At 37.9% G+C, this 11,310-nt stretch overlaps 1 protein-coding gene across 5 annotated transcripts in view; it reads right to left on the bottom strand.

Moving 5' to 3' along the window:
• Positions 1–66: 66 nt before the first annotated feature.
• The window catches only part of PANK1 (pantothenate kinase 1), a 69,767-nt gene continuing 58,523 nt past the window's right edge, over positions 67–11,310 (bottom strand). For all 5 annotated transcript variants that reach the window (XM_081251729.1, XM_081251730.1, XM_081251731.1 and 2 more), the window contains 2 exons: positions 4,680–4,805; positions 67–1,559 (listed from right to left, as the gene is read on the bottom strand). In XM_081251729.1, the coding sequence (XP_081107855.1) occupies positions 1,500–1,559; positions 4,680–4,805 (186 nt within the window). In that variant the 3' untranslated portion in view covers positions 67–1,499. The remainder of the gene's footprint in view (positions 1,560–4,679; positions 4,806–11,310) is intronic.

Raw genomic sequence — 11,310 nt, 5'->3', positions numbered from 1 at the left:
ATACAAAAGTAGATAAGATGGACATAAAGGTTAAGAAATGAAAATAACATATACACTAAAAAAAAATCACAACAGAAACAGGCTTTATTTCAACCAGACAAGTGAATACTTCCATTAACATCAACTTCTTCAAGACTTGAAGACATGGAAATTAAAGACAGTGCCCAGAAGGCAGAGAAGGAAAGTTTCATCATGGAGCAATTGTACTGCCCTTCAAAAATCCCTTTCAGCAATATGCTCAACTCAAAAGATTAATTAGTTCTAAATCATTAGGTCTCACGTGTTTCAGTATTTGTACAAGACTCTCATTTGAAAGTTACCCATCAGTCCCAATGATATCTTTCAAACAGAAAAAATATATATAGATCAGTATCATAATTTTTTTTTAATTTTAGAAAGTGGGATTGAAATACAGTTTAAAATATCTCAAATAAAAAACAACTTTATTATTATTTAAGATGCCTTGTTACAAAGCTCCTAGCTACATACATGTACAGAACACATATATTACTACATGACATCTCAACCCATGACTTCTCCTAAACATCCCAATGTGAACAGTTAATCTACCGGGAGACTTTCCCCTGTAAATCCCAACATCTTGCACAAGGATTTGTTGCCATTCATACGCTGTGCATGGATGAGGACACTTCATCAGAGAACATTTCAATTTAACATAACCTCACATAAAATAAATCTAACGCAACACTATATGTTCATAAGGGATATGACAAAATTGCATATAATTTTCAATTTTTGCCAGACTCACTAAATTCATGAACACTTTTTCAGAGTTTTCTCTTCAAGGGCACTTTTGAGAGCTTTAGATCTCGTGCTTAACTTTGTATTGAGTTGGTCAGCACCTTGATTAATAGGAACAATTACATTAAAGAACAGTATTGGAGGGGGGACGGGGAGTTATCCGAGGACAGAAACGGGGGGAAGGACTCTCTTTTTCCCTAAGACATTCAAACAGAAAAAACAAGACCCCAAAAGGTAAACAAACAAACGAAATAGTGTTCACAGTAAAACATGACAGATTTGTAGTTTCATTTGAAACCAACAGCAAATCATGAAACGTCATGAAAAATATAAGTCAAGGTAAAATCTCCTAGAGTAATTACTAAATGAAGTTAAAATTACCACACTGATCAGTAAACCCCAGAAGAAAAATAAACAGCACTTACATTTCAGGTCCTTCTTAAACATCATATAATTTTTCAAAGTCAATGCATAAGATTGGTAGGTTTGGCCACGCTGCACAAATATTATTTTAAAAAATACAGTATACAGAAAAAACTCTTGTATTCCCCATTTTGAATCATAAGCTCAAAACCCAAGAGTAAAAGATCAGCTAGAAGGATTTTAATTATTTACAAATCCAGCAGGTTCATCTGCCATAATGGCTTGGCTTCCGTCCCACAGTGGCTTTCACCCTCTCCAGCCGCAGAGCTTGGATCCCTGTTCCCACAGAAGGCTGTTCCATCTGTGGCCCATCTCTACTGGTCATCAGTCATTTTGAACAGTTCCAGCAGTGCCCCAACAGCTCCAAAATAACCCTACAACAACAATGAGAAAACTTCTGTACGATTATCTCTGAACCTTAGTCCAATACCTACTGTTTTTTATAATTCGAGGGATGCTGCCCCCTAATGCTATAGATACAAGAAACTTAAAATCTGACCTCTGGCATGAAACATGATATAATAATGATAATAATAATAATAATAATAATAATAATAATAATAATAATAATAAAAATAAAAAATGCATTGGATATCTATTTGTTTATATACATTAAATAAATTAACTGACGTAAAGTGTGTAGAAAAATGTCTGGCACCACAGTGTATACTACATCAGTGTTGACAATTTTTAGGATTTTTAGGATTATGATTATTTCATTTTAATCCTTGTCATGGCAAAATTCACATTATTACTCCCATTCCACAGATGAGAAATGGGAGGTAATAAAGTAAATTACCCTTTCAAGGTCACATGAGTTGTGCCAGAGTTCAATCGCAAATCTATCTGACTTCAAAGTTGTAATGTCTCACAAGGCATAGCTCTAAGCTTCCCTCAGTAGATCCTGGAAAGGCATCTAAATCAGCTCAAGTTTCCCTTTGCTCATCTGTAAAGGAAAAGCTCACGTATCTGTGAAAATGAAGGAAGCTGAAAAATGGAAATGTTTAGAGAAGCTGGTTTCCAAAAGGCAAGAGACTCTACTCCTCTGGTATTTGCCTGACTCGACAGTTACTTACTGCGAAATGGGTGGCAGCTGGCAGAACACTACATGGTAGCATCTTTGCCTCCACTGCCAGCTAACCTCTGAGGGCTCACGATATGCTAGAAATTTACATGGATTTCCTCACTTAATCGTCACAGTAACTTTATGAGACAAATAATATTATCACCCCGTTTCACAAAAGCTAAAACAGAAATGGAGAGGTAGAGTCATTGCCTAAGGTCTCCAAGTCAGTGAGAGCCTGTGCTCTCAATGGCTTGGCTAGACTACTTCTTTTAGGAGACGCACACTTACATAAGTGGAGTGAGTGGGACTGAGTGAGTGAGGACTCCAGGCAGGGCAGGAAGGCCACCTCACCAGCACCTCCCAAAAGTCCTCTCTCCATAATATCCTCCAGGAAGACCTGCCTAAGCGAGAATGAACCTAAGAAGGTAGAGAATTTTCTGAGAAACATCTACAAGGAGATACAAAATTGCTCTACTTTCATCCGCCATAGAGACTGAGTTATGATACTTAGTAACAAACCAAAGCCATCGTTCACAGAGGCCTAAGATTGTACAAAGGGATATGCCTTTTTATCCAGAGAAGTAGGTTTCCCCCAAAGGCTGGCTCTTTTTCCTTATCTTACCATCAACTAACTACCTGTGTGCCCTTGTAGATGGCTTTTAATCCCTGACGGCTTCCAGGGTTTGTTTTCTGCCTTAGTCCAAGAGGATCTAAACTTAGGGTTGCCAGATAAATGCCAGGTAAAATAACTGTGTCCTATATTTTTAATCGCTGAATATGGCAACACCAGATGGGCTAGAAGAGTGGTCTTCTTTTTCATTTTAATTACTTTTTTAAACAAAATCTTACAAGGGAAATCGGTAACTAAGCAGATAGAAAAGGAGCTGCTCTGGTTGGAGGAGGGGGAGTGAAAATTCTGAGACTCCACTGCCCTTGCCCCCCACAAAAAAGTTATATCACTTCATGCCTTAGCCTCCTTAAAAAGACAAAAACAAAAACTTTCTTTAGTATAGTTAAACAGTTAACTATTTGGTATTTAACTTCATATTGTTTTAGATGCTTTAATAAAACAAAACATAGGCTTAGAGAGCTCTAAATAATTTATAAATGCATCAGCAACTTTTCAAATAAATTATTCAGTTTGGAGATGAGAAAAATGCCACAGTAGTTATTCATTACAATTAAAATTTATGACACTCGTTCTCCCAATGTTCTTTCTGCTGCAATATACCCAAGGCTTTGGGTACCTCCTGTGATAAACAGCTGTTCTCTACAGTATTGATTTTAAAGGGGAATAGAAGAGGTGGGAAGAGATGAGGGCTCCCCACTCAGTCTTAGAAACCTCCGATTTGCATTAGTGTAGAAACTGGATATAAGGGACTCTTTGCATTAACCGGAGCGCTCCACTTCTTCTGTAAACAGGCTGCCTAATGGCTAGCACACCAGCCTCTCAAGGCCACCAGGCTACTTGGAGCAGCCCAAGCACTTCTGTTCTCACCAGCTGAGTTGTTTACTTGCCAAGAGTCACCTGTGTTTATCCTCAAATTTGTTTATGACAGTTTGATTGTTAATGTAATAATCTAATGTAATTATATGCCACCTAAACCAATAAAAAAAGTACAAGATGAATGGTCACCTCTTTGAAAATCCAGTTAAATTCTTGAGAAAGATTAAAAAGCTAGTTAACAAGTGAAAGTTGCTAGGAGAGTAGATCTTAAAAGTTCTCATCACAAGGAAAAAAAAATGTTTGTAACAATGTGTGGTGATGGACGATAACTAAACTTACACTGATAACCATCTTACAGTATATACATATATCAAATCATTGTTGTGTACCTTAAACTTATACAATGTTATATGCCAATTATATCTCAATAAAATGGAAAAAAATGAAACAAAGATTGAAAAAGGTAGTCACAAACCACTGCTCTCTATTTAGGTGGATTCTACATATGAAAGATTGGGAAAATCTAGAATGACTCTGCAACCAAATTGCTTCATAAGGATCTTTAATTTCTTGATCTACTTTAAAGAAACAAACCAGAAATCATAAAAGGTGCATAATACTTGTGGATTATGAAAATAAAAAGACAATTACAAAGCTCTGATCAGCAGAACCCATGCTCAAAAATAGGTCTTGGTCCTACATCAAGAAATTGGTGAGTGAATGAACATTTATACATTTTACATTAAAATAGAGTGGTAAAAGTAGGGAGATATTTTTCCATGATTACCCATTTAAACTTTTTTTTGTTTGTTTTTTTAAATTAACCATCTACTAGTCCTGATTATTGGATAATAGAGCTTCCATTTTATATAATGTTCTTCCTTATCTTTTGCATAAATGCAAACGAAGGAACCCACTCATATGTTAGAAAACCCAAAAACTTCCATGTAGGACAATTAAGTCCATGTGAACTCAACCTACCTCATGTTCCAAAAACAGAGCTTTTAGCTGTCCTTTGGACCAAAAATCCATGGCATATGCTAGCAGCTTCATGGAGACCATATTGATTCTGAGAAAATTCCCAACAAACACAACTCTGTCAATATTCTGGAAAAATAAAATGAAAGAAAAACAATTGAACCATGACATACAAATAGCATTTAGCAACAGACTCAATGTGCTGTGTATCACTGTACTCTAGGACCTTGCAGAGTGATTTTTTTTTTTAAGTGGAATTATTTCAGGATTTCCAAGATGAAGTCAAACAAACCTCAGAATGCATTCCACAAGAACATGAGGGGGAGAATTTGGTTGGGGGAGGCAGAGACTAATACTGGGCTCATTTACAGGTATTATGTTAGGCTGCCTTAGATCTGATATGAAATTCAGCTCCCAACATTCACATATGAAATTAAAACTGAAGTTCATCTAAATTTGCCTATGTATTCCTTAAATCCCACAAACTTCCAACTACAAAATGTATTATTACCAACTCAAATTATTTTTAAAATTTTATTTACTTATTAAAAAAATTAAGAAAAAATATTTTGGCCATGCCACGTGGCTCATGGGATCTCAGTTCCCTGACCAGGGATTGAATCTGGGCCATGGCAATGACAGCTCCAAACCCCAACCACTAGGCCACCAGGGAACTCCCAACCAACTCAATAAATTAAATGGCTATGGCATGGTTATTCATCTAACAACTTTGGTCAGGTTGCTCTGTGCCAAACACTGGGAATACACAAAAGAAACAATACCCAGTCTCTACCTTTAGGATATATGGTGAAACATCCTGTTTGGTCAGTATGTGGGTTACAATGTGATAACAAAAAATACATTTATGTTTTTGTTGTCACGGATACAGATTTGTATTCTGAACACACCCCTCACACTGAGCTCAGCCTATCTGCCACACAGACACTGCTCACTCCTCACTCACTCACAGAGCCAGTTGCTATGGTCACTCATATCAAAGGGAAGACAGTCTTGGGAGCTGGCATTATTTTCTGTTCAGTCTATCAAGAGCAACCAGGGTCTGGGAACAGCGCCTTCTAACTGTCTCAAGCTTTAACAATACATGAACCCATTAACCACTGTGAAAATTTTCCCTGGGTAGAGGGGTGGGAGGTGGGGCCACGATTAGGGGTCCAGCAGGGACAGGAGAGACCCTGGGTGGGGGTAGGCATGGAGGAAGGGAAGGGAACGTGGCCAGTGCTTTCCCTGTCCACTTAGGCACCGGGGAGCCTGTTGGGCTCCCAGGCCTAATCCTCTGCCCTGGAGCCTCCCTCCTACCCTGCAGAGCCCAAGCCTCACCCCACACCCCCACCCACAGCCCTGCCTCTGCACTCGGAGACCCCCTCTGAGACCCCCTCCAACATGCTGGGCATAAACCCCAGCCACACACCCTCACCCAGGGCCTTACCTCCAAACTCTGGAACTCCACACTCCAGAGGCTCCCGTTTGGACGTGCTGCCTCTCCCCTTCCGCACAGGTCCTAAGCAGAGGCCCCGCCCCACACTTGAGCACCACCCCTACCTAAGTTCCACCCCCTGCCTAAAGTCTGCCCCCCATAGCCAAGGCTCTTTTTTTTTTTTTTTCTTTTTTCCTCTTTTAGATTGGGGTTCTGTTTCACCTTGTAGTTGATTCATTTATATTTTCATTTTTTCTAATAATTCTTTTATTTTTGGAATTTTATTTTGTTCTTTATACTTTGTTATTATTCTGCTCCTTTTGGCTTTTTCCCCCTCCTTTTTTTTTCCTTTTCTCTGTGGTGGATTTGTTTTACCTTGTTGTATTTGTTTTGATTATATTTTTATTTTTCCTAATATATTTTTACCTTTCTAATTTTATTTTATTTTTTATTCTTTGTTATTGAACTGCTCCTTTTTCTTTTCTTTCTTTTTTTTTTTTTTTTTGCCACACCATGTGGCTTGCAGGATTTTGGTTCCCAGGCTGGAGGTTGGGCCTGAGCTCCTGTGGTGGGAGCACCAAGTCCAAACCACTGGACTCACTGAGAACCTCGGACCCCAGGGAATATTAATCAGAGTGAGGACTCCCAGAGGTCCTCATTTCACACCAAGACCCAGCTCTACCCAACCGCCTGCAAACTCCAGTGTGGACGCCTCAGGCCAAACAACCAGTAAGACAGGAATACAGCCACACCAATCAAAAAAAAAAAAGAAACGAGAAATGACAAAAATATGTTACAGATGAAAGAGCATGGTAAAAACCTACAAGACCAAATAAATGAAGATGAAATAGGCAACCTACCTGAAAAGGAATTCAGAGTAATGATAGTAAAGATGATCCAATATCTCGGAAACAGAGTGGAGAAAATACAAGAAATGTTTAACAAGGATCTAGAAGAACTAAAGAGCAAACAAACAATGATGAACAACACAATAACTGAAATTAAAAATACTCTAGAAGAAATCACTAGCAGAATAACTGAGGCAGAAGAATGGATAAGTGAGCTGGAAGATAAAATGGTGGAAATAACTTCCAGGGAGCAGAATAAAGAAGAAAGAATGAAAAGAATTGAGGACAGTCTCAGAGACCTCTGGGACAACATTAAACACACCAACATTCGAATTAGAGGGGTCACAGAAGAAGAAGAGAAAAAAAAAAGGGGTCTGAGAAAATATTTGAAGACATTATAGTCAAAAACTACCCTAACATGGGAAAGGAAATAGCCAATCAAGTCCAGGAAGTGCAGAGAGTCCCATACAGGATAAACCCAGAGAGAAACATGTCGAGACACATATTAATCAAAATATCAAAAATTAAATACAAAGAAAAATTATTAAAAGCAGCAAGGGAAAAGCAACAAATAACATACAAGGGGATCCCAATAAGGTTAACAGCTGATCTTTCAGCAGAAACTCTGCAAGCCAGAAGGGAGTGGCAGGACATATTTAAAGTGATGAAAGGGAAAAGCCTACAACCAAGAAAAAACCTACAACCTTACTCTACCCAGCAAGGATCTCATTCAGATTCGACAGAGAAATCAAAAGCTTTACAGACAAGCAAAAGCTATGAAAATTCAGAACCACCAAACCAGTTTTACAACAAATGCTGAAGGAACTTCTCTAAGTGGGAAACACAGGAGAACAAAAAGAGTTATAAAAACAAACCCAAATCAATTAAGAAAATGGTAATAGGAACATCCATATTGATAATCACCTCAAATGTAAATGGATTAAATGCCCCAATCAAAAGACACAGACTGGCTGAATGGATACAAAAACAAGACCCTTATATATGCTGTCTACAAGAAACCCACTTCAGACCTACAGACACATACAGACTGAAAGTGAGGGGATGGAAAAAGATATTCCATGCAAATGGAAATCACAAGAAAGCTGGAGTAGCAATACTCATATCAGATAAAATAGACTTTAAAATAAAGACTGTTACAAGAGATAAGGAAGGACACTACATCATGATCAACAGAGCAATCCAAGAAGAAGATATAACAACTGTAAATATTTATGCACCCAACATAGGAGCACCTCAATACATAAGGCAATCGACAGTAACACAATAATAGTGGGGGACATTAACACCCCACTTACACCAATAGACACATCATCCAGACAGAAAATAAATAAGGAAACAAAAGCTTTAAGTGACACAATAGACCAGATAGACTTAATTGATATTTTTAGGACATTCCACCTGAAAGTGGAAGAACACACTTTCTTCTCAAGTGCACATGGTACGTTCTCTAGAATAGATCACATCTTGGGTCACAAATCAAGCCTTGGAAAATTGAAATCGTATCAAGCATCTTTTCTGACCACAACGCTATAAGATTAGAAATCAATTACATAAAAAACACAAGTACATGGAGGCTAAACAGTGCACTGCTAAATAACCAAGAAATCACTGAAGAAGTCAAAGAAGAAATAAAAAAATACCTAGAAACAAATGACAACGAAAACAAAACGATCCAAAACCTATGGAACGCAGCAAAAGCAGTTCTAAGAGGGAGGTTCATAGCAATTCAAGTTCACCTCAAGAAACAAGAAAAACCTCAAATAAACAATCTAACCTTACACCTAAAGCAACTAGAAAAAGAAGAACAAAGAAAACCCAAAGTTAGTAGAAGAAATCACAAAATCAGAGAAGAGATAAATGAAATAGAAACAAAGAAAACAATAGCAAAGATCGATAAAACTAAAAGTTGGTTCTTTGAGAAGATAAACAAAATTGATAAACCTTTAGCCAGACTCATCAAGAAAAAAAGGGAGAGGACTCAAATCAATAAAATTAGAAATGAAAAAGGAGAAATTACAACTGACACCGCAGGGCTTCCCTGGTGGCACAGTGGTTGAGAGTCCGCCTGCCGATGCAGGGGACAGGGGTTCGTGCCCTGGTCCGGGAAGATCCCACATGCTGCGGAGCGGCTGGGCCCGTGAGCCATGGCCTGCTGAGCCTGTGTGTCCGGAGCCTGTGCTCCACAATGAGAGAGGCCACAACAGTGAGAGGACCGTGTACTGCAAAAAAAAAAAAGTCTGTGTACAACTGACACCGCAGAAGTACAAAAGACCATAAGAGACTACTACCAGCAACTATATGCCAATAAAATGGACAACCTGGAAGAAATGGACAAATTCTTGGAAAAGTACAGCCTTCCAAGATTGAACCAGGAAGAACTGGAAAATATAAACAGACCAATCACAGAGATAATGAAATTGAAACTGTAATTAAAAATCTTCCAACAAACAGAAGTCCAGGACTAGAGGGCTTCACAGGCAAATTCTATCAAACATTTAGAGAAGCATTAACATCCATCCTTCTCAAACTCTTCTAAAAAATTGTGGAAGGAGGAATACTCCCAAACTCATTCTACAAGGCCACAATCACCCTGATATCAAAACCAGACAAAGATATCACCAAAAAAGAAAATTACAGACCAATATCACTGATGGACATAGACACAAAAATCCTCAACAAAATACTAGCAAGCAGAATCCAACAACACACTAAAAGGATCATACACCATGATCAAGTGGGATTTATCCCAGGGATGCAAGGATTCTTCAATATACGCAAATCAATCAATGTGATAAACCATATTAACAGATTAAAGAATAAAAACCATATGATCCTCTCAATAGATGCAGAAAAAGCTTTCGACAAAATTCAACACCATTTATGATAAAAATTCTCCAGAAAGTGGGCACAGAGGGAACCTACCTCAACATAATAAAAGCCATATATGACAAACCCACAGCCAACATCACTCTCAATGGTGAAAAACTGAAATAATTTCCTCTAAGATCAGGAACAAGACAAGGTTGTCCACTCTCACCACTATTATTCAACATAGTATTGGAAGTCCTAGCCACAGCAGTCAGAGAAGAAAAAGAAATAAAAGGAATGCAAATTGGAAAAGAAGAAGTAAAGCTGTCACTGTTTGCAGATGACATGATACTATACATAGAAAATCCTAAAGATGCCACCAGAAAACTACTAGAACTAATCAATGAATTTGGTAACGTTGCAGGATACAAAATTAATGCACAGAAATCTCTTGCCTTCCTATACACTAACAGTGAAAGATAAGAAAGAGAAATTAAGGAAACAATCCCATTTACCACTGCAACAAAAAGAATAAAACACCTAGGAAAAAACCTACCTAAGGAGGCAAAAGACCTGTACTCAGAAAATATAAAACACATGCTCCTGGATTGGAAAAATCAATATTGTGAAAATGACTATACTACCGAAAGCAAGCTACAGGTTCAATGTAATCCCTGTCAAATTACCAATGGCATTTTTCACAGAACTAGAACAAGAAATTTTACAATTTGTATGGCAACGCAAAAGACCATGAATAGCCAAAGCCATCTTGAGAAAGAAAAACGGAGCTGGAGGAATCAGGCTCCCTGACTTCAGACTATACTACAAAGCTACAGTAATTAAGGCAGTACGGTACTGGCACAAAAACAGAAATATAGATCAATGGAACAAGATAGAAAGCCCAGAGATAAACCCCCACACATACGGTCCCCTTATCTTTGACAAAGGAGGCAAGAATAGACAATGGAGAAAAGACAGCCTCTTCAGTAAGTGGTGCTGGGAAAAATGGACAGCTACATGTAAAAGAATGAAATTAGAACACTCCCTAACACCATACACAAAAATAAACTCAAAATGGATTAAAGACCTAAATGTAAGGCCAGACACTATAAAACTCTTAGAGGAAAACATAGGAAGAACACTCTATGACATAAATCATGGCAAGATCTTATTTGACCCACCTCCTAGAGTAATGGAAATAAAAACAAAAATAAACAAATGGGACCTAATGAAACTTAAAAGCTTTTGCACAGCAAAGGAAACCATAAACAAGATGAAAAGACAACCCTCAGAATGGGAGAAAATATTTGCAAATGAAGCAATTGACAAAGGATTAATCTTCAAAATATACAAGCAGCTCATGCAGCTCAATATTATAAAAACAAACAACCTAATCCAAAAATGGGTGGAAGACCTAAATAGACATTTCTCCAAAGAAGACATACAGATGGCCAACAAATACATGAAATGATGTTCAACATCACTAATCATTAGAGAAATGCAAATCAAAACCACAATGAGG

Source organism: Mesoplodon bidens (genome assembly GCF_964165515.1).
Source record: "Mesoplodon bidens genome assembly, chromosome: 1".
NCBI classification, from domain to species: Eukaryota; Metazoa; Chordata; class Mammalia; order Artiodactyla; family Ziphiidae; genus Mesoplodon; species Mesoplodon bidens.
The sequence above is the reverse complement of the archived record's forward strand: the minus strand, read 5'-3'. Positions and strand labels throughout refer to the sequence as shown.